At 49.9% G+C, this 24,744-nt stretch overlaps 1 protein-coding gene and 1 long non-coding RNA gene across 2 annotated transcripts; both read right to left on the bottom strand.

Annotated features, from left to right (window-relative positions):
* Positions 1–369: 369 nt before the first annotated feature.
* LOC147255290 (uncharacterized) lies at positions 370–13,336 on the bottom strand. The gene is made up of 3 exons (XR_015117695.1): positions 13,133–13,336; positions 12,936–13,019; positions 370–590 (listed from the first exon to the last, which is right to left on the bottom strand). It is a non-coding gene; the product is annotated as an uncharacterized LOC147255290 (long non-coding RNA).
* A 5,002-nt stretch (positions 13,337–18,338) lies between these two features.
* Positions 18,339–23,938, bottom strand: mrgbp (MRG/MORF4L binding protein). The gene is made up of 6 exons (XM_086212912.1): positions 23,841–23,938; positions 23,533–23,755; positions 22,641–22,762; positions 22,448–22,529; positions 22,074–22,148; positions 18,339–21,836 (listed from the first exon to the last, which is right to left on the bottom strand). Exons 1-6 carry the CDS (start codon positions 23,844–23,846, stop codon positions 21,610–21,612), a joined length of 735 nt encoding a protein of 244 aa, XP_086069038.1. The 5' UTR covers positions 23,847–23,938; the 3' UTR covers positions 18,339–21,609.
* Positions 23,939–24,744: the final 806 nt, after the last annotated feature.

The raw sequence follows: 24,744 nt of genomic DNA, 5'->3' as shown, positions 1-24,744 counted from the left end.
AGGGTTGTCTCAGTGTTATAATATCCCCTGAATCCTGACTGAAAGCTCCTCATATGAACCTTGGAGAGATGGACCTGGAGCTGGATAGCAACCGCCTGCTCAAGGAGTTGTGCCCCAAATGGGAGATTGAAGATGGGTCTGTTGCTCTCATAGCTGTCCGGCTTGGTCCCTGGGTTCTCAGGGTAGGTTGATAGCAGCTCAAGGGAACAGAGCTGGACAGTCAGTCAGGAGGGGACGGAGGACATGCAGACATAATTTAACTAGAGGAGGGCACATGCGGTCGAGAAGCCATGTGGTTGTCCCTGACTTTCACAGAAGTCCAGTTACACCCTTCGCATCAACAGCTGACAGGAGGAGGAGGAAGGGAGAGCAGTATGTTTATTCAAGAATTAGTCCAAAGAAGAAGGTTGAGCAGAGGCGGCCATTAAACCATGATCCTCGAATGCGGTGGCCTTGATCTGAGTCAGAAAGGTTCTCTTTCGACAGCAGTAGCCTGGTACTTGAAGTGTCAGTCTTCTGTGAGAGAGACAAGACCTCCTGCTCCTCCTCTGCTGCTTCTGCTGCTCCTCCTCCAATCACTGCCTTGACCTCTGCAACACAAGTGAATGCTGCACATCATCCTCATCTACAGCTCTGGCTCTGATAGAAAGGAGGTCACTGTCTCCTTCAACATCCCTGTCATGGCATAACACACTCACACACACACACAGTCCTGTTGTCGTGGATGAACTGACTGAACTTTAGTGCGGTGGATTACCCTGCATCTGTTTCAGGTTGCAACTAAAAATAGTGTGTGATGCTGCAGACATAATCTGATGGTGTTTAATCCCAGGTCACTCTGCTACATCCGGAGATGCTTCAAGGTTTCAGAACACTAACAAATATTTCACAACATAGACTCAGACCAGCAAACATTCTCTCAGCTTCCTGTGGCCTTTCACATTAAAATCCTGCTTGATTTCAGATTAAAGCTGCTTGCAAGTGACGTGTTGCTGTTGCAACCTCATGAATTCACTTCAGCTCCGTCATGTGGTGTCAGACGTCAGTTGACGTGTGACACAAAATTCCCCCAAACACATATTCATGAGGTAGATCAAATCTTGATGATCTGATATTGACTGTTTTGGTGTGGCACTGTAAACCTTGGAGCCAGAAACTCAGAGTTTTTGGTTTCAGGGCAGCTGATTTGAGTTGAACGTATTAACTCTGGTTCTGTTCATAAATATTATGGACAGAATTTCTAGGCGCAGCCGGATGGTGGAGGGGGGGTCGAGTTTGGTGGTGGGAGGGTGTCGTCTCTGCTTTTTGTGGATGAGGTGGTCCTCTTAGCTCCATCAGGCCACGACCTCCAGCTCTTGCTGGGACAGTTTGCAGCCAAATGTGAAGCCGCTGGGATGAGAATCAGCACCTCCAAGTCTGACTCAGCCGGAAAAGGGTGGTTTGCCCACTCCAGGTCGGGGGTCTTACCTCAGGTGGAGGTGTTTAATTATCTCAGGGTCTTGTTCACAAGTGAGGGTAGGATGGAGTGGGAGATTGACAGGCGGATTGGGGCGGCATCCGCAGTGATGGGGGTGCTAAACCAGTCTGTTATGGTGAAGAGGGAGCTTAGCCAGAAGGTGAGGCTCTCCATTTACCTGTCAGTCTCCGTTCCACCCCTCTCCTGTGGTCATGAGCTCTGGGTAATGACTGAAAGAACAAGATCCTGAATACAAGCGGCTGAAATGAGTTTCCTCCTCAGGGAGGCTGGGCTCTCCCTTAGAGACAGGGTGAGAAGCTCCGTCCTTCAGGAGGGACTCAGAGTAGAGCTGCCGCTCCTCCAGGTAGAGGAGTCAGTGGAGGTGGTTCAGGTATCTGGAGAGGACGCCTCCCTCAGGAGGTGTTCAGGCACGTCTGACCAGGAGGAGGCCTCAGGGCCGACCCAGGACACGCTGGAGGGATTATATCTCTGGGCTGGCCTGGGAACGCCTCAGGATTCCCCTGAAGAGCTGGTGGACGTGGCAGGGAGAGGACAGTCTGGGCTTCCTTGCTGAGACTGCTGCCCCGTCACCCGGACCCACCGGATAAGAGGAGGACAACGACGACGACGACGACGACGATGACGACGTATTAACTCTGAGTCACTCTGAAGCCTGTGAACGCCACTATAAAAATCCAGCATCCACCCAAAGCTGCCGGTCACTGTGGCAACCACGAACAGAAAGAAGCCCTCATACTTCACCTCTCTGGAACTAGAAATCGTCATGTGAACATACACGGGTATGAAGATACCACCCACCAATCCCTCCATCATCCATCCCTCCATCATTCCTCCATCATCCATCCCTCCATGTTCTCCCTCTTCTCCTGTTGAGGGTGGTGGGGGTGGAGCCTATCCCAGCAGCCTTCCCCCTGGACAGGTCACCAGTCCATGGCAGGGCCAACACATAGAGACAGACAACCATTGGCTCTCCCAGCCACGCCTACGGTCAATTTAGAGTCTGGATTAACCTGGTCCCTCTTGATGTCTTTGGACTGTGGAGGAAGCTGGAGTACCAGAGAGAACCCAGCAGGAACAGGGAGAACATGGAGACTCACCCACAAAGACCCCGTGCTGCAGCCGGGGCTCCACCCACAACCTTCTTGATGGGGGCCACAGGGAGGACCACTGCTCCACCCACAACCTTCTTGATGGGGGCCACAGGGAGGACCACGGCTCCACCGGGCCGCCAGTATGAAGATACTCTTGATGTAAAAAAACAAAAAACAAAAACTGACACGGCTGCAGCATCAAAGCAGAGAAAACTGCTGATGTGTAACTTTGAATGTTTCTGTTCATTCAAAATTTAATCACCCTGATAAATTCTGAGGGGAAACTGGTGCAGTGATATTGAAGCTAAGATGGGTTTCCTTCAGGTGCAGTCCTGTGTTAACACACACATCATCTGGAAGTTTTAATAGCTGACAGACAGACGTCCCATGTTTGACTCTGCATCTTATGTAGTTGCCAAAATGACGATATAAATGCTAAAATGTAAATGAATGACTGAATGCAGAAATGAAAAAAATGTTTGTGTTTCTGTAAGAGGGAGGAGACAGTTAAACTGGAGGCACCTGACCAGGTTAGCTTCACAGACTCTGTTACCATAGTAACTGACACAAAGCTGAAGTTTCCATTCTTTCTGAAACAGGAAACTCAGACTTTCCCCCTTTTCAGGGTGAACAGACTCCGGTTTTCTCTAACCTGCTTCTGAAGTGGGACCCTGATCATCCAGCTGGAGGATTTAAATGCAAAGATCCAGATTAAAGAAGATCCATGTGTTGGAGATGCTGCGGTGACCTTGCTGACCCCAACAGACGAGGAGATGAACACCAAGTCTGAACTATCACAACATATTTACACAGATTTGTTAGAACAATGAGGACTTCATTTGGATGCGTCTCGATTGTTGTGGTTCTGGTAGCAGCTTTTCACAACCGCTGCTGTCTGACTCGTCCACATCAAGCGCCATGTCAGACTTTTGCTTGGTTTCTATTTGGTGGGAATGCAGTTCCTCAGTGCTCGGACTCAGGTGGATCACACACAACTCCATTCCAGAGGGGCATCAAAGGGGCAGAAGCAGAAGTCTTTCTGACTGGCTGAAACTGTCGTGCTGGAGACATCAACGCTGATGTCGTCTTCCTTTCATGCGATCTGTTATTTTGTTTAAAAATGAACAAATGTTGCACACAGACATTCATAACCCTCTGCTTTGTTTCTGACATTGGGGTGAGATTGACCCAGACTCGCAGGGGGAACAGGTGGGGTTGGCCCGCTTGTTGTGGTCCACACCAGAGCACACGAACAGCAGTCTGCCAGTGATGGACTACAACAGACTCATGGCTGCGCAGGAAACACCGGCAGCTGCTGGGACATCAGTGGCCTTCACAGTCACATTACAGATGACAGCAAGACCCGGAGTCAACCTGCTGGCTTCAGCAACTCCTTTCTGATTGGCTAACACGACCTGTCACTTACACTGAAGTCAAATGAACTGTCTGAGCTCTCGTGAAACACACGTGAGGATGCGAGCTAGCGCCGTAAACACACATGGAGGTGAGAGACCCAGGAGCTGCTTTTATATGCACCAACATCTGCAGAGGGATGGACTGTAATGACCAGTAAACATGCTTGATACGCTTGGAGCGGCGTGGCTCGGAGGTAGAGTGGCCGTCGAGCAACTGAAGGGTCGCTGGTTCGATCCCCACTTCCCCCGGTGACCATGTCCAAGTGTCCTTGAGCAAGATACTGAACCCCTAATTGCTCCTGATGGCCCTGTGATGGACTGGTGACCCGTCCAGGGTGAACCTGCCTCTCACCCAATGACAGCTGGGATAGGCTCCACCCCTCCATGACCCTTAATGGATAAGAGGTATAGAAAAATGGAGAGATGGATGATGGGTGGATGGATGATGATGGATGACAGATAGATGGATGATAGATGGATGGATGACGGATGGATGGATGATGATGGATGACAGATAGATGGATGATAGATGGATGGATGACGGATGGATGGATGATGATGGATGACAGATAGATGGATGATAGATGGATGGATGATGGGTGGATGGATGATGATGGATGACAGATAGATGGATGATAGATGGATGGATGACGGATGGATGGATGAATGGATGGATGATCGATGGATGATGATGGATGGATGATGGGTGGATGGATGGATGAATGGATGGATGATAGATGGATGATGATGGATGGATGACGGTGGATGGATGATAGATGGATGGATGATAGATGGATGGATGCTGGAGGGATGGATGAATGATGGGTGCATGGATGGATGGATGATGGGTGGATGATGGGTGGATGATGGGTGGATGATAGGTGGATGATGGGTGGATGATGGGTGGATGATGGGTGGATGATAGGTGGATGATGGGTGGATGATGGGTGGATGATGGGTGGATGATAGGTGGATGATAGGTGGATGATGGGTGGATGATGGGTGGATGATGGGTGGATGATAGGTGGATGATGGGTGGATGATGGGTGGATGATGGGTGAATGATAGGTGGATGATGGGTGGATGATAGGTGGATGATGGGTGGATGATGGGTGGATGATAGGTGGATGATGGGTGGATGATGGGTGGATGATGGGTGGATGATGGGTGGATGATAGGTGGATGATAGGTGGATGATGGGTGGATGATAGGTGGATGATGGGTGGATGATAGGTGGATGATGGGTGGATGATGGGTGGATGATGGGTGGATGATAGGTGGATGATGGGTGGATGATGGGTGGATGATGGGTGGATGATAGGTGGATGATGGGTGGATGATGGGTGGATGATGGGTGGATGAATGATGGATGATGGATACATTCAGACTCACAAGGTACGAGAGAATGTTCTCATGACACTCTGCTGTCTGGCCACACCCACGAGTCAGAACTTGTGCAGACTCACACCGACCAGAAGAGCCGGAGCAGAATGAACCTGCAGCTGCAGCAGAGAAGAACTCTGACGTGTGTGTCTGCCCTACCGTTATCAGAAGAGTGTGTGTGTGTGTGTGTGTGCGTGTGTCTGTGTGTGTCTGCCCTACCGTTATCAGAAGAGTGTGTGTGTGTGTGTGTGTGCGTGTGTCTGTGTGTGTCTGACCTACCGTTAGAAGGTGTGTGTGTGAGACACTCAATATGAACTTGAAACTGTCTCTAATAGCTCAGTTCACACACGCATGATGGAACTTCATCCGTCCTGGACTTCGCCACATCTCCACACCTCTGATGTCAGATGGGCGTGACAGGAAACCCTGTAATGCCGTCATGTGCTTGGTGACATCAGCAGACGATGATGCAGGAGGAGACGATTCATTCATCGCAATTCAAGCCACTTTCAGAACAAACTAGTTTCTACACAGTCGTCACATCTCCCGACAAGCTTCCCGACGCAGAGAACGATACCGCCGTTCTACATCTATGACCACCGTGATGGTGGTCATGTGAGTGATGGGTTTGATTTACAAATCATCAGAAAATCACCAATTTCAGCAGCTCTGATCTGAGAATTTCAACTTCCCACTTACAAAAACATCTTGAGACGCTAAATATTTTTTCTGCCTTCTCTCCATCAGGATTTTCATGGCTGACTAGAGAATCAGGGCTGTTGCAAGCTCCTGGGTCCCGCTACTGATCCATGGTTCAGAACCTTTATCCAAGGTGATCACACGCCAATGCCACTGATGGTCCAAAGCTTTAGACAAAGTGATTGAAGATTTTGTTTGGCATGAATAAGTTGCAAAGGTCTAAAAGGGACTTTAAACTGCTTCATTTGTAAATCATGACAGGGATGCCAGACAGCAGAAGTTCTACGGCGTGTGGGGACGAGACCGAGCTGTCTGGTTCCACTCGTCTCATCGTGCCAGAGCCAACAAGAATGAAAGAAAAAGCACGACAAGTCTGACTTGTGGAACAAAAACCCAACCCATCAAGGACACGAGTGCCTCTGGCCGTGGTCTCATGGCTGGGGTCATTAGATGAGGACAGTCCCCTGACTGCTGCTAACAACATAATGACCAACAGATGGCGCTGAGAGGAGGGAAACAGCGGGACAGATGGAGGGAGCTGCACTGGGTAACCTGGTCCCATCACCCAGGATGGCCAGGCCCAGTCACACGCCAGCAGGATTGACTGAGCAGTGACTGAGTCAACCTTTACCAATGATCAATATGGACAAATATCAGCCCCCTCAGCCAGTGAGATTGGGAGGAACCTGACAGGACAGTGATGCAGGAACGTCAGCTGATGTGACCGTCGCTCCTGGTTCCTACCAGCTGCAGAGAAACATTCTGCATTCTTGTAGAAAGTCAAGAATCTCTCTGAAACACGTCTCCACAGGTAGCAGGGTGTGTGTGTGTGTGTGTGTGTGTGTGTGTGTGTGTGTGTGTGTGTGTGTGTGTGTGTGTGTGTGTGTGTTACAGTGTTTTATGGCGAGCGGTTAAAGCCAGGTTTGCTGACACTCCTTGCAGTGACTCACTGGGAACCAAATATCTCCCTGCTCAGCAACAGTGTGTGTGTGTGTGTGTGTGTGTGTGTGTGTGTGTGTGTGTGTGTATCTCATTTCTTTTCTTTCCTGCTGACACCTGCAGATGCACAGTGACATTCTTGCCAATTCTGGAACGTTTGTATTCCATTTTTTATAAGCAACACGTGTAGCACAGCTGCCTGGTTCCAGCAGGCTCCAATGTGCTCTCCTAGCAGCTCTCTACTGCACCACCTTGTGGCAGCTTCCAGTAATGCACCTTTGTCACCCCAGCATTAGTCGTTGCCAGATCTTGTCCCTGCACCACCCTGGTGACCTGTCGGGAAGTACGAGACTCAGGAGGTAAACTGCAGCTCACATTGTCATGAGCCCATCGAGGCCCTGAACATTTGCCTGGCCGAGCAAAGACGGCAGGCGGGAGAACCGCACTCCCTCTAGCACAGGCTTCTGAGGGTCTAACCCCCTGAACTAAAGAGCAGCTCCAGCACCACCTAAGTACTCCAGATGCCCAGACTGAACCTACAGTGAGGGGTCGAGTCGGACCACCACGTGTGCTACTAACATGGTGAACAGGGTCCACTGGCCTGCAGGCCTCCGCTGATACATGAAGGACTTTCTTCAGAAATCAGAACCTGAAGATGCAGCGATGGAGCAACACAGCAGGGGGAGTGTTAGCATGTTGGATGCACCAGGAAGAGAAATTGAGTCAGAAGGTTGAACAATTAATGACAAACCAACCATGAGGACAGACGCTCCGCTGGATAAACTCAGATCTGCTGGGACGGCCTGAACAAGACTTCACTGCTACCAGCTCCTTCGCCCCATCGGGCGTAGCTAACGTCTGAATGATGGCCAGAAACAGAAGCATCACGGTCTGAAAATGTGATCGAAGTTTCCACGTTTAGATTGAGATGACTTCTTTCCACTGTTCCAAGTCGTGCCACCTGTCTGTGCACCGGCAGGGAAGTCGGGCCACGTTTTAGTTCTCAGTCTGGTTCTACTGATGCAGAGACCTGTGCATTCAGTCTTCCTTTATTCTCATCCAATGTCCTCCAGATGAAGTTTGGAGGTTGAGAAGAGTCAGTTCTTGTTTGATCCTCATCACCTGTTCATAATCCATTTTGGGATTACAACACTGCCGATCCTCACATTGATTCCATATCTCTATGATTAATCACATCCTCGGGTGGTAGCGCAGCTCGGTTGCAGGAAAGGACCGTTCAGCTCAGCCTCCAAGTCGGCGAGAAAAGTCGGCGAGAAACGTCTCTCCAGCTCCACTGTGAACGAGGCTCTCATTTGTAGCAGCACACCGTCTTTCCATCTGCTGACTTCCACAGCTCCAGGTGGATCTTCTCCAACCAGGCTTGTTTTTATTCAGATGTATTCATACCAGCGAGTATTTGGATGGAAGTTGTTTTGAGTTTTTCTGGTCCTGACTGAGCTTAACGCCACGTCAGAGCGCTTCAAACCGCTCAGCTTCAAAGGCCTCCATTAGAAGCAGCTTCAAACATTAACAAGTGCAGCCAGCTCTTTAATCAATACCTCCGCCGCCACGCTATCACGTACCAACACCTTCATCTGCCTCCACAGCAGGTTCTCTCATTTCTATGCCTCCCCAAAGCAAAAAACCCCACACGGCTCTACTCAGAATTCAGATGGCGAACCGCCCGCGGACCCATCGAAGCGATGGTCAGTCGTCATTCAGCCTTTGATTCCCTTCAATTACTGTTGAAGACTCAGAGCGGCCAGTTTGCAGGCCCGGGGCCTGGAACCTTGATGGACTCGTGAAGTGGAGGTTTTTCTCCATGTGGTCGAGTCATAATGAATGTTCACGTGCCTGGGTGTGTTGTGCTCCAGTCACAGGTGAGTCAAGGCCACTCCCTGATTGGCGGCTGTTCAGCGGTGTACAAAACTTGGTAATAAAAGATCCTCTTCTGTCACCAGGTGTGTTTTCCCGTCTGCTCAGGGAGGGACGATAGCGGCACCTCTGTTCAGTGACCAACCAGCCATCTGCATCAATGCAGCACTGAAACGTTGGTGTATGTCGCCATCTTTAAATATGCATTCAGGTAACACTTTAGCTCAGAGCAGAGTCCCAATTAGAGGCTGTCCCCTAACTGGCCCGGTGTTGCTCCGCACGCCGATGAGCACCACTCACCATTTCAAACACCGAGGGTTGTTGAGTCTTAGTTTTCTAACATTGTTGATTCCAGAAGTTGAGCTTTGAGCTGATTTCTGTCCAGTCCACAGTGAATATCTGTCAGTGAGTGAAGTTCTGTGCCATTTCCTGATTTTTTTAAACTGGGTAGAGCAAGAGAATTCCTCCCAGGGCCAAAGGCTTCGCTCAGACACGGACACACTGGAACACCGTCGCAGCAGCGAAACATGGAAGCAGCAGTGGAACACGGACATAGTGGAACATTGCTGCCAACACATCGGCAGCCTGTCGCTTCAGCAACAGCCTGCTAGCTCACATGTAGCATCGTGACATTAGCTTGTTTTTTCTGGCAACATGTACCGGAGGCAAAAGGAGAGCGAAAATGAACTGACAGAGAAAGTGAGAGATGGAGAAATGTGACAAACACAGCGGAGATCATGGAGGTCTGCAGTGGAAATGGAGGGCCCTCCCAGTCACAGGTGGTCACTGACAGCAACAATGGGAAACTCCTTGCTGATGTCATCTTGCTAAGTCTGAGTTTACTGTAGCTGTCCAGTCACACAGCTAATATACTGTCACATGATCCCTGTGAACACGCGTGATGTTGTGATGACAATGTGTGTGATTGTCGGGGGGGGGGGGGCAATGGCTCTGACAGCCAAAACTTGGGGTTTAAAAATGGTCATGAAATAAATATGACATGTTCCACCTCACACATGTTGAACAACCATTGTTCTCCTGACCAATGAGCAGTGCTCCAGGGCAGTGATTTGGTGTTTCCCATCTACGCTTAGCAGGTTTGGCTTAAAGGAATTAAAGGTCTGTTGCAGATATGAACGCCTGTCAAACTCAGTGATTTCAGCAAATGAAAGCTGAGGCTATGAATTGAAGTTTTACAGTACTTTGCTTCCCACGTCTCATACCATGTCCACCTGGCCAGGCAACTTCCTGCTGGACCACAAGTCCATGCATCCAGACTCAAAGCGTAGCCTCCGACCACAGCCTCTGTGTGGCCGGTAGGACTTGTGTTGAGTTACTGTGTATTAAAGCAGCAGCTGAACATGAGATTGGAGTTGCAGCAAATAAACACTGAACAACTTACAAATAAACCAGATGAACTGGTGTGGCACTGCAAGGCTGTCGGGGCAAAGGGAAGCAGAAGTGGAAATAAGACGGCAGGGCGAGGCGTGACCTCAGAGGACTGACCCGCACGGGGGGGCGTCACTCTGCACGTAGTCCCAGGCCTAAACTGTTCATAGTCTATACTGTCTGATGACACTGTGGCGCACGCCGTGACACTTGTTCCTGTGCCGACGGCAGCTCCCATTTGCATATTTAAAGTGGAACTGAGTCCAAACTCCTCAGAAGGCCTCCCTCCCCTTCAGAGAAGCCAAAGGTGTTCCTGAGTAGAGCCCATCTTCCTTCTACTGTCGAGGAGTCAGAGGAGTTCATCCTCAGCTGCTCGTCACGGAGCAGCGGCGGCGGCAGAAAGCTGTGAAATTGTAGAATTGAGGTTTGACCAATTAAGGTTTTATCTGAGAGCATCAAAGTCTCGGGCTGCTGGAGTACAACATGAGGTGAAAGACATGAGCAGCGGGACTCACCGTGAAATGAAATGCAGTCTGGGTAATTAACATCCCGAGGACAGTGTCTTCCCCCTGAGCTGGGGTGTCCCTGCGAGGCTGAGACAAGTCTGAAGTCGCGGGGTGGGTGTTTCCATGAATGTTAATGGGCTGCTCAAACCTGCTTGCAGCCACCTGCATAAACTCAGCGTTTCTGTGGGCGTTATCAGATTCAGGTTGCCTCATCAGAAGCGGAGCACAGCTGTTTCTGGTTTATAATGTGAACAGGAACTGTCCACTTCTGTCTCGCCAAATGTAAATTTGTGGGTTCATGGAAATGTTCATCCAGAGGAGAAGGACTGGACTGTTTGCTGGCTCTCAGGGAGGAGAGCGCGAGCAGCCGCAGCTTGGTGCTGGCAAACCGACAGTATTTGTGCTGCCGGTTGGCCTTCGCGTCTGTGCCGGTCCAACAAGTATTCAACCTGCTGGAAGTCTCAACAAGAGCTTGTGACTAAAATCCTGACACCCTGAGCTGAGGGTCAGCAGTCGCCCCCACATTGGATTTCAGTCAAATGTGTTCAAGTACGACAAAAACTACTCAACTAAGCAACGTGAGGCGACACTTTGACTGGCTTAGACACAGACCAAATAATCACGCTGCCATCAACTTCACATAGCTCCACCCTCCCATCCCTCCAACCTCTATTGTGTCATAGCTCCGTCCTCCATTGCCTCATTGCTCCACCCTCCATATCTGATACACCAGCCCCAGATTTACCTCCACCAGAAAACAACTATGTTGTCTGATATTTGCTGGTATCAAAAATCTTTGACCATCTGATAAAACTCAGAGAAAAATACTGATGGTAATTAAAAATGATGTGACAAGTGTGAACAGCAGAGGGCGCTCCAGCACCTCCACATCATTTATTTTACAATTTCATATAAATGGTTAAGTATGACAGAAGGATTGGGGAGCAGTGGTCCTCACTGTGGGCCCCCAGCAAGAAGGTTGTGGGTGTGGGGGTCTTTCTGTGTGAGTCTCCATGTTCTCCCTGTTCCTGCTGGGTTCTCTCTGGTACTCCAGCTTCCTCCCAAACACATCCATCCATCCATCCATCCACCCCTCCATCCCTCCATGTTCTCCCTCTCCTCCTGTTCAGGGTGGTGGGGGTGGAGCCTATCCCAGCAGCCTTCCCCCTGGACAGGTCACCAGTCCATGGCAGGGCCAACATACAGAGACAGACAACCATTGGCTCTCCCAGCCACGCCTACGGTCAATTTAGAGTCTGGATTAACCTGGTCCCTCTTGATGTCTTTGGACTGTGGAGGAAGCTGGAGTACCAGAGAGAACCCAGCAGGAACAGGGAGAACATGGAGACTCACCCAGAAAGACCCCGTGCTGCAGCCGGGGCTCCACCCTCAACCTTCTTGATGGGGGCCACAGTGCTGACCACTGCTCCACCCACAACCTTCTTGATGGGGGGCCACAGGGAGGACCACTGCTCCACCCACAATCTTCTTGATGGGGGGCCACAGGGAGGACCACTGCTCCACCCACAATCTTCTTGCTGGGGGGCCACAGGGAGGACCACTGCTCCACCCACAACCTTCTTGATGGGGGGCCACAGGGAGGACCACTGCTCCACCCACAACCTTCTTGATGGGGGGCCACAGGGAGGACCACTGCTCCACCCACAACCTTCTTGATGGGGGGCCACAGGGAGGACCACTGCTCCACCCACAACCTTCTTGATGGGGGGCCACAGGGAGGACCACTGCTCCACCCACAACCTTCTTGATGGGGGGCCACAGGGAGGACCACTGCTCCACCGTGCTGCCCTTTAGAAAAATCGAATCAATGAAAAAACAATCCATTCCATGTAACTTAATGTAAATGAACGGATCATCAGAAATGAGGAGGAGAGTTTCCAGCACAACGAGTCCCACGGACTCACTGCTGAAGTCTTTGACTCTGGAGTCTCCTCACACCAGTGGTGCTCGTTCCACGTGACCTGGTCGCTGAAGTCACATCAGCACCATCTCAGATGAAAATGAAATTCCAAAACGACTCTTCTGTCTACAGCCATGGTGTTGCAGTATGATTTCATTCAAATCACAATAGTTTCTGTGTCCTACCGTTACAATAAAGCCACTTCTGGAAGTTTCCAGCAAGGCCAACAGTGACACTGACCTGACTCGGTGCCGCCACCATCATATCCCTGTGTCCACGATGCCGCCAGCGTCCTGCACGTCCCCCTTCACCCGTCAGTGTGAGCTAAATAGACAGGAAGTATCACCTTCTAACAACTTAATCTACTGGAAAATACACAACCACATATCAGCCTCATGCGCCGCCGCTGACTGACAACAGGAGGTTTCTTTACGCACCAAAGGCTCTTGGGAGAAAATCAATATTCATCCAAATCCATCTGTTGAGGAACATCAGAGGCAGCGGGCGTGACCCTGAATGCATCACGTTGTTGACACACTGCAGATGGACAAAATCAATGTGGCTAATACAATAAGCTGCCAGGAACAAATCTGTTTACCGCAGGTCTGCTGCTGCCTGACGTCTCTCTACTTTAGTTTGTGACCTTTCATCAATCTGTTTTCTGATGCCTCGCCCTTCAGTAACAGTTAACTTCAGTTAACACACTCATCAGCGTGAGGGTTGATTGGTTCCTCCCTACACTGAGAATGGGACTGCTATCAAAATGTCAGATTCACAGTGAACAACTGTTTAAAAGGAGGAAAGTGAAAAGTAATCAGCGTCACAGGCTCATTTTTCACCCTCAGCAACTCGCAGCCGTTACAGGAAGTAGCTGAAATGTTCAACTGCGACGAGAGAAGGTCTGGTTTGGGTTCTGCCATGAAAATAAAACGTATTTCATGTTTTATTGATCCTAGCATTGATTGAGCCGACGCTCTGCTGAGTGAGCTTTCATCGTTCTAGTTGAAGCAAATCTAAGTTCTCATCTTTGATAGTTGAGGTTTGTCTGAAAGTTCTTGTTGTGGAGTGCAGCTGGGAACTGTCTCAGATGCCGAGGTTCTGCTGACTCAAACGCCCACAGACACCAGAACGCAGTCACAGATGTACGACTGGAAGACGAATATCAGCATAAGAAAACTGGCATCTGCTTCGGCTGATAGCCGTCAACCTCAATCTGCATTAACATCAATATCAGGACTGCTAATGAGCTAACAGGTCATGTGACCCAAAGGTGGCGTTAACTCAGGGAATGACGATCATGAGAACCATCAAGAGTAAACAGCCTGCTGAGAGCAGATTAGCACGTTTTTGTTCTGGTCACAAGTCAAAAGACCTGAGAACAACAGCTCAATAAAACAGCCCCCAACCCTCACACACACACACACACACACACACACACACACACACACACACACACACACACACACACACACACACACACACACACACACAATATACATCATCCCCGCTCTGACAACCTGTTACCACGAGTTACCATCACATCCCGTCAATCATGGCAAGGGAAACAATGCTGTGATTGGTGGGCTGACAGACGGGGTCACCATGACAACACAAAGACCATCTGATGGCTCAATGGCATGAGAGACTGAGGAGGAGAGCGAGTGTTAGCCTCCTGCAGGTCGCCATCAAGCCCCTCGCTGCCTTTCTGTGTTGGAGTCCAGTTTTAAGAGGATTATCAGCCTTTTCAGCAGCTTCAGACTAATTGGACCCACCGCCAAATGAGATGGGGGGCAGATTTAGACAACATGTCCTTCGTGGATCAATAATGGACAGCAGATATCTTCAGGTGACACTTAGGATCAATGATCAGCAGCAGGTTAGCATGAACACCTCAAGGAGAGACAATTTGCCTCTCGTGACCGTTTCATCTTTACCACTGCCGCTAACAGGCTCTTCTCCTCCCAGCAGGCAGGGGGCGCTGTATCACTTCGTCACGATTGTTTGGGTCATTATTGGGTGATGGAGCTGCTGCTAGCTGATGGCCTGTGAGCTGCTTTTGTTGATTAATGGAGGAGACAGACATCCAGGAGGTACTTGAAGCTTGTCCACCTCGTCTTTCTGGGACAGGCGGGAATTCCCGGACAACTTTTCTCTTCTTGTTTTATATGCAGTTATGGTCTAAAATGAAGTGAGACATTGAGTGGAAACTCAATTAACACTCAAACTAATCAGGACATGAATTCAGTGCGAAGTGAGTCAGTCAGTGGTGAGGGCCAACGCCAGCACAGGAAACACTTCAGAGCCCCGCAGAACAAAGACACAACACACAGACAGGAAGTGATTCATAGACATGCATCCCGCTCCCTGTCTGACCTTTGGAGATGATCGATGCGTTTAAAGTAGCCGGATTTCTCTGTTTCCCTGAAGAGTTTTGACAGAGCTGATAAAGAAGTGACGAGGAAGAGCGAGAGGAAGGTCAGTGAGGGGGAGCTGTCCTGAATAATGAATGAGTTGTTTACTGTGTGAAAGGTCCAGACACACACACACACACACACACACAATCACTCACACACGCACACAAAATCACTCACACACACACAATCACTCACTCACACACACAATCACTCACACACGCACACAATCACTCACACACACACAATCACTCACACACACACACACACAATCACTCACACACGCACACAAAATCACTCACACACACACAATCACTCACTCACACACACACACACACACACACACACACACACACAATCACTCACACACACACACACAATCACTCACACACACAAACAAACACAGACAGACACACAAACTCACACAAACACAGACAGACACACACACTCACACACTCACCAGCTTGTGAAGCCATTGAAGCAGTTCAGGATTATACAAAGACTTCTAGTTTTGTGTCAGCGACCAGCTGAAGGGACAAAGAGGACGGAGGCCCCTGTGTGTGTGTGTCAAGATTTTATTAGTCTTGTCCAATTAGTCACACACACTCACACACACACACACACACACACACACACACACACACACACACACATTCAGTGGTGAGCTTGTGAACATTTTCCAGATCCACAGCACTCTGGAAGAGCAAAAATGGTCCATTTAAAAGGGTGAGTCTCGCTTTAGTCTGTGGGCTTTGAGCTGGAGAGAATCGCTGCTCAGGTTTGTCCCCCAGTGAAGCAGGTGGTGTTGCTACCGAGCACTCAGTGAACCTGACTGCTGGATACCATGGAGGATGGATACCCATATTTGGAAGTTGATAAGGTCATGTGATTCATGTAAAGCTGAGGGTTGATTTTGGTCCATTTTACCACCTTGAAGGAACTTGTCATCTTTTAGTGAAAGTCTCTTGTTGTCCATTGTCCTCAGGGACAGACAGGAAGTCAGAGCCCAGGCTAATTAGCTTAGCACAATGACTGGTAGTGGGTGGGAAGTGTTAGCATCAGCTAGCTCAGGTCCAGGCTAGTTAGCTTAGCCCAATGGCTGGTAGTGGGTGGGAAGTGTTATCATCAGCCAGCTCAGGTCCAGGCTAGTTAGCTTAGCACATTGGCTGGTAGTGGGTGGGAAGTGTTAGCATCAGCTAGCTCAGGTCCAGGCTAGTTAGCTTAGCCCAATGGCTGGTAGTGGGTGGGAAGTGTTAGCATCACCTCGCTCAGGTCCAGGATGCTGGTGTGTCCAGCAGGAATCCTCCTCCTCCTCATCATCAGTAGCAGCAGTCGCTCTTCTAGTCCTCAACAAACCTTTGGTTCTGTTGACCCAAGTTCCAGTGGAGCTTTGGAGGTGCTGCATCAAATCACTGCTCCCAGTCAGGAAAGTAGTTCCGGCTACGTGTCTGATTCTACCACTACAACGTCTCCTCATGTTAAACTGGTATTCATCACCAAGGTTACACACAACCCTCCTGATATTAATGCAGGCAGAGATGGAATAGCATAGCTCCATCTCTCAGACCCAGGCTACTTAGCTTAGCACAATGACTGGTAGTGGGTGGGAAGTGTTAGCATAGCTGCGTCTCTGCCTGCATTAATATCAGGAGGGTTGTGTGTAACCTTGGTGATGAACACCAGTTTAACATGAGGAGACGTTGTAGTGGTAGAATCAGACACGTAGCCGGAACTACTTTCCTGACTGGGCGCAGTGATTTGACGCAGCACCTCCAAAGCTCCACTGGAACTTGGGTCAACAGAACCAAAGGTTTGTTGAGGACTAGAAGAGCGACTGCTGCTACTGATGATGATGATGAGGAGGAGGATTCCTGCTGGACACACCAGCATCCTGGACCTGAGCTAGCTGATGCTAACACTTCCCACAAACTACCAGCCAATGTGCTAAGCTAACTAGCCTGGACCTGAGCTAGCTGATGCTAACAATTCCCACCCACTACCAGCCAATGTGCTAAGCTAACTAGCCTGGACCTGAGCTGGCTGATGATAACACTTCCCACCCACTACCAGCCATTGGGCTAAGCTAACTAGCCTGGACCTGAGCTATCTAATGCTAACATTTCCCATCCACTACCAGACATTGGACTAAGCTAACAAAGCTAATGTGTGTCTCCGTCCTCTTGTCTGTCTCTGAGGTGATGGACAGTTAGAGACTTTTCGACCCATGTGTCCCTTGAGTGAAGGCCTCTTTCTTTCAATGATTGTATCATGTAAATTGATGACATCATCAAACGGTATGGTGAAAACCTGGCACCACCTTCAGGCTGTCGATAGCTCTCGTTGAGGTGCTGTTGAGCCTCAGGTCATTTTGTTACTGCTAAATATTGACCTTTTAGCTTGAACGTCTCCTTCCTACTGCATCATGTGATGTGTCAAATGTGATTTTCCACTTGTGTGACCTGCTGACCTCAACACCTCTTTTTCTAGTCATCTGCTTCCAGACTTTGGCCAATCAGGACTCTGCACCTGCATAGGACTGAGGGTCTCCAGGGAGGATTTTTTTAACTGTCAGTCCTTCATGGCAATGGCGGTGGACCTGCTGCTCACTGACACCTGAGCTCTGATACTTCAGAGGAGCGACTGAAGTTATGGGTTTGGAAGTGGAGCTGTCAGAAGTTCCAACTGGAGCAGATTGAGTCCTCAGTGTCTGGAGCAGCTATGCTCATTAGCATCTCTGCTACCACACACACACACACACGTCATTGTTATCATCGCATGCTGCTCAACAGGAGGCCTTGGACCCCCGAGTGCGTTTAAGTGTGTGTGTGTGTGTGTGTGTGTGAGAGTGAGCGAGAGAGTCTGAGGTTTGATTAAAAAACTTTTTGAGATGCTAATCTTTCTATTATCAGCAGGATAAAAACCAGTTTAGCTGCTTAAGATAAACAAATGACTTCTGGCGCGCACACACACACAGACACACACCATACATAGCTAATGAGCTGTGTGTCTGTGAGCCCTAGAAGACTTGCAGCATCCAGTGATGACATCACTTTCCCTGTCAGCTTGTGTACCCATGATGTCACTTTAGAGGTGTTGGGCTGAGTTTTAAATCTCCCAAAAAAAAACAACTCTGGACTCAGGACTCCCCCCCCCCCACACACACACACACACACACCAGCAGAAGAGGAGCTGGGGAGGGGCCAGGGATGGAAGGATGATGGAAGGATGATGTTCTTGTTTAGCCTCACTCAGGGATCGAATGTAAAGGAAACACATTGTGAGACAACTTCCTGTTTATTCTCCTATCGTTATGACATCATGCGTTTGTAAAATCATAACAACTTTGATGCTTATAAAATACTTGAAAATTGAGTGAAAGGTTAAAGGTCACATTGTGTCCAGAAAGCTGAAGGGTACATCCCTCAGCTAGCAGCCGAGGGTTCACTACGCCGACAGCGACCTCAGCCCCCCCCCCCCCCCCCCAACTCAACCTGGATCTTAGCCTCGGGCCGTGGCGTGAGGGGGCGCCAGGTCTGTGTCCTGGGTCGCACACATGCTGCTCTACACACTCACAAACATGGATTTTTCTAACTACGCCTACTTTGTTTACATAATCCAGTATGAATAAACATGAGATGATTCATGAATAAACATGGCCGAGCAGCGCTGTGAACACACGCTCAGTGCTGGGAACTCTTGGCGCCTCATGAATATTCATGGCCCGGCAGCGCTCCTGTCATTCGTTCTCACACTCGTTCACTCTGTTTTCCTCCCGGACTGACACTTCCCCTCTCTCTCCTTCACTTCTGTACTTTTCCTCTGTTTTCAGAACTGCGAGTGTTTTCCAAGCCAGGCCAGCATCAGGCCACACCCCCCTCCTCCTGCTCCTCTCCTGCCCCTGTCAAGCTATTTACTAACTAATAACAAGTGACACTTTAATAAAAATGTTAAAAAAAAAGCAAAAAGGAAAACCCAGAACCCCCCCACCCACACACATACACACACACACACACACACACACTCAGCTTAACCCATTAATTCTCTTGGCTCTCGTTGGTCTGTTGTCTTTGATCTGCTTGTCTTTGATCTGCTATGTGAAGTACCGGCTGTTTGTCGGGGTCGATGAAGAAACGCAGTCGGCCCCTCTCGTCCTGAGGTGCACGGTGTCTCCGGATTGTTTCAGTTCTTATTGAAAAGATTTAACAACTGCACGGGAAGAAAATTCTAAAAATGGAAACATTACATGAAGCCTTAATTTTGTGAAAAAAAAAATCTGTTAGTTTCTCTGATGGATAATCGGCTGATGGTTATTACATCACAGCTGCGGGTTTCTCCATCTTCGGTTGAATGACGCCCCCCGGTGGCGGATCAGGTCCACTACAGGGGCCCCCGCGCCCCTGAACCAGCAGCACTGGAGGCTCCACTCTTCTGTGACATCAGAAAAAGGAACAATGGCGTCCCCACTGACTGACCTAAGCGAGTTGGGAGGAGCCAGACAATGACAAGCCAGCTCCTCCCTAACAGCGCCAGCGATCAGAGGGCTGGTTGCTATCACCCGATGTCACCAGTGGCTTCCATGGTGGACATCCAGCGCCGCGACATATCGGTCACGTGACTATTGGCACCAGACGACATGACACACATACGGCCGAGACAATGAGAACGACAGAAGAGAAAAGTTAGTGATGTTGTTCTCACAGCTCCACTTGAAGACATTAAAACAATCACAGGTCGAGCGGAAAAAGGACGGCGCAACTTTATTGCATCGCATTTAACGGTCGGATGACCAGGATGGAGCACACGCCTGAGGCCATGCTAACGGCTTTGTGAGGCTAACGGCGGAAGATGTCTTTAATCTTAGCACGTTGGTTGGCCATTGCTGAGACACATGACCCATCACCCGCCGGCCCAACTACAAGCCTTGCAGAGCGAAGCCGAGCGTCCGGGCCCTTCCGAGCTACTTCCGGCTGAAGCGGACCGTCCCTGTAAACCACCAGTCACGTTTAAAGACGTTTAGCTGTGCGACTGATGACGGCTGCCTTCATCAGCAGTGACGATGTTAATGTGCTTCCACTGACGTGCTGACGGGCTCTGAGCCCGCTGCATCTGACAGGTGGTGAAACCGGAAGTAGATCTCCACGATGGATCAGTACTCATGAAGAAGGTTCTGGGCTGTCAGGGTCAACTCTAGGGACGCTCTCCAGACAGACGGGGGAACCAGGTGGTGCTCCAATGGAGAGCGGGACGGTTTGACTGGATGTGACCAGCACAGAACAACAGACACAGTCAACAACAGAACAGAACTCTGCCATGAGGACCCAGAGCGGCTCCGGTTCCACTCCCTGAAGTACATTTCCTGTTCAGTTCCCTCATTGAGATGTCAGTCAGTTCTTTACATGAGGAGTTCTGCAGCGGGAACCAGGATGACCAGCAAGCAGACGAATCGTGACATCACGCTTGCCAGCACGAGTCGTCAGCTCCCAGGAGCAGCAGCAGCCATGAGAGCTCAGGAACTCCTCTACCCAGAGGCCCCAGCACCATTCAGACCCGTACAGAGCTCAGAGGAACACCAGGTGGTAGCTCCACATGTGCAAACTCATGTTGTATTTGCTTAGCATGCTAACAATGACATCACCATGGTCACATGATGTCATGCGTGCTTTGTTGTCCAGAAGAGATGTCCTTCTTCCTGACTTCATGTGAGAGCTGCTCACAGCGCCCCCTAGCTTACATGCTGACTAGGAACGTGAGACCACTGGTCCAGCTCCTCCAAACAACCCTCACCCTAACAAAGGTGGAAGCTCCGCCTCCCTCAATGAAAACCTCACCAGCCAATCAGGCTCCACTTTCCTCACTGACCATATGAGCAATTTTCCTCTGTCCTGCTGACTGAAAGGGCGAAGGATGGATGTCCCGTTAGAACCGAACCTCTGTAAAACCAGATTGCAGCCAGTGGTTTTAATTAATATAAGTGGCCTCCTGGTGGCGCCCCAACTCATTCAGATGTTCGCTAAGTTCAGGTGGTGGTTGAGGTATTTCAGACGGCCAAGTCACCCTACTGCTGGCACCTCAGATCTAACCGCCAAACGTGACTTCCTGTCAGGGGATTGGAACTAAAACCACCCGACACTCTAGTCCAGTCAAACCTGACGAGTCGTTGGGAGAACAAACCCAGTTCAGACGAAACAAGTAAACGCAGCAAGAGTGCGTGGCGTCCCTGAGAGCAGCAACCCTGACAGGGTCCCCCGGCAGCAGCTACTGTACCCGATGACACACACACACACACACACACACACACACACACACACACACAGATGGTATTTACAGGACAACAGTCAGCAAACGCCTCGGCACCATCGCTCTGTGACCTCATGTCAACTGTTTCTGTCTGCTGCGTCAGTTAGACAGTCATGTGACAGAATGGTTGTTTCCATGACAACAGCTTCCTTTGATCACTTCCTGTTTGTGCTCCCTCCCCAGCTCCTCCTATCCCTCCTCCTCAGTCAGGTGCGCCTCCTCTTGGCTCCTCCAGGACTCGCAGGGTTGGAGGATGACGACAGCAGTTTCTCCGTTGCTCGACTCCTCTTCCTCTTCTCCGCCTCCTTCCCTCCCACTCCTGCTCCTCCTACTACTCCTCCCTCACTCCCTCCTCCCTTCTCCTTGTCTCGCTCTCTCTCCTTGTCCCGACTGCTGCTGCTTCGCTCCGACATCTTCACTGAGGAGTTGCTGCCTGATGCAGGAGGGAAGGCGAATGATGACATCATCAATAAACATGTTTACTGCCATCTGTCAGGTTCACTAGTCCAGTTCCAGCCTCCACACTAACCTCAGCGCCGTCCCATTCCTCTATCTACCATTCGGAGCCCTAGCAGCCCCTCCCCTTCACTCCCCCACCTGATGTCACTGAGTCTGTGGGTGGAGACTGGAACTGGGCCAATCATTCAGGTAAGAGGTTCAAACACTTTACCTTCCTCATGTGTGGCTGGAGGTTCTCGCTCCATCCTGAACTCCTCTTTGGTCTCCTCCTCTGAGCCCAGCTTCCCTACACACACACACACACACACACACACACACACACACACACACACACGCACACACACGCACACGCACGCACGCACGCACGCATGCTACATGTGAATGTGAAGTTTCAGAACCGTAAAAGCTGAGATGTTGATTCTCAGGTGATGAACAGCAAGTGAGTCAGGTCTCATCAGTTCTGAGGAGCTGAGAGTCTGAAGAGGAACCAGCTAGGTAGATTTAGCCTGGCGCTAACGGACACTGGCGGCGAAACTGACCACCTCCATCCACTGGTGAGTGTTGAGATGTCAGGACAGTACTCACCTTCTTTCACCTCCTGGATGATGTCATCAGGCAGAGAGAAGCTTTTCTCCGAGTTTGGAAATGGCAAAATCTCAGACTCATGCTGCAGACACACACACATGCACGCACACACACACACAGTGTGAATTATACCGAAGGACACCAGTTTTACATAAATAAGAATGTGTATGTGTGTGCGTGTGTGTGTCCTCACCAGCGCCTGCATGTCATACATGGTTCCAAGATGGTCCCAGATGACGGAGGAGGACACCTGCCGGCCGATATTCTGGCTAAATTTGTCCCGGATGCAGATCATGTGGAAGTGGCGGTTCACACCTGCACAAGACATGGAGTCTGTCAGCTGATTCCAGACCTAACAGAGATTAATGTTGAGAACAACGGTTACCTCCCACTGGTCAACGTTCTCTTAGGATCAAAATAGAACCGACCTCCATCAAAATGGGTCTGAGAGATGGAGCTACGCTAACACTTCCCACCCACTACTAGTCACTGTGCTAAGCTAAGTAGCCTGGGTCTGAGAGATGGAGCTACGCTAACACTTCCCACCCACTACCAGTCATTGTGCTAAGCTAATTAGCCTGGGTCTCAGCTCCCCATAGGAGGAGCTCTGTCTTCCTGTCTGTCCCTGAGGACGATGGACAACAAGAGACTTTCACTGTACAAGTGGGCGTGGCCGTGTCCTGAAGGGTTTGCTGTAAGCGTGATGTCGCTGCTGACCATCTGGAACATTCCTCTCCTCTCCGCCTCACGACTCGTTCTGTATTCGATACCTCCGTTGAGGTCCAGGTCCGCGTTCCTTGTCCCAGGCCTGTTTTGGAACCGGGTTTCTCTGGGATCTCAACAAACACAACTTCTCCCCGGTACAATATGACTTGGATGTTCTAAACATGAAAGGGTTCGTCAACTGATGTGACGTCACAAAACGAGTCGCTACGTCATGTTACTACAGTTCTGACCCGCTGTACAAAGAACAAACCGGTTTCCTCCCCGGGACCCTGTAACGACCCCCCGCAGTCGCCAGCCTGAGACACGGCGGCCGTTCACGGCTGCAGCTGCCGGTGAGTGTCCGTGTGCGCGCGCCTCACCGACTGGCTTGTGTCCGATCATGGCGTGGAACAGGCAGACCTCCACCTCGTGGCTCCAGACCACCGAGTCCTCCCCGGGAACCAGCGCCGAGTCTGGAGGCTTCTCCTCGGTCTGGTTCAGCGTCACGTCGGCCTCTCCCATCTCCCCGGGACCGCTGCTGCTTGGACAACGACGGAACTGCTTCTCCCAGCTAACAGCGGAACCCTCATTGCACTTCCGGGTCTTTGTTTTGTTTTTCAGAATAGTAACACCACATTTAGTTGAAGCACAGCAACTCGGATGTTTTTATAGACTCATAAATAATTACCTTCATTATGTAATAGTGACTAGCAGAATAATTAGTATGAATGAAGAGAGGTCGGGCGGTCACGGCCAGCTCATGTCAAAGGTCAACATCCGCGGGGCTCCAGGCCACGCAGGCACCCGTAGTTTGGTGAATTGCGCAATGCGGAAGTTGGAATCGTGTTGTTTTGGCCTTGCGCTGTGGTCACTGAGGTTCCCCTCAAGAAGTTCTCCAAAGCGTCCGAGTTACACTTGGATTTTAAAAAATGCGAGTCAATGTCCATTCATGATCAGCCACTGACTGAACATCCCTGTAAGAAATGAAGTGAAATATCTGGGAGGAAGAATAAGAAAAGACATGGAAACCAGAGAACAACTGAACTTTGACTCTGTCAGCAGGAACAGTCAATCCATTCTTCTCTCGTGGCTGCAACCATTATTACTTTCAATCTGAAATAATTGTGACGGCTTGTGATCGTTGTATCAGGCTTTGAGTTGTGATCTTAATTGCCCCTCGGGGATAAATAAAGTTATCTGAAATCTGAAAATCTGAAATCTGAACGGTATCTGTCCATCTTTGGAAGGGTTCTGAGCGCTGACGTTGAAATATTGTCCAGATTAATTTATCCTGCCTCTTCACGAGCTGTGTCCACGAAGCAGATGAAGTCCATCAATCAGACGATTCTCAACTTGGTGTGGAAAAACAAACATCGATGAGGTTACAACAGCTGAAGATGGAGGATCGAACTAAAATGGCTTCAACAGTTCATCCGTGGTAGGAACGCTGTCTGGTTCAATGTTCCCTCCAAAATATTCAGTGAATGTGGTGGCATTGAATTTCTCCTAAAATGGGACTTCTGGGTTTCTGAGCTACCTGTTAAACTGTCCAGATTTCATCAACAAGTTCTCCTCTGCTGGAAACTGGCCTT

The sequence above is a fragment of the Aulostomus chinensis genome, chromosome 9 (assembly GCF_037954235.1).
Source record: "Aulostomus chinensis isolate RoL2024-O1b breed Wild chromosome 9, RoL_Achi_v1.0, whole genome shotgun sequence".
NCBI classification, from domain to species: Eukaryota; Metazoa; Chordata; class Actinopteri; order Syngnathiformes; family Aulostomidae; genus Aulostomus; species Aulostomus chinensis.
This window is presented reverse-complemented; position numbering and strand designations above follow the sequence as displayed.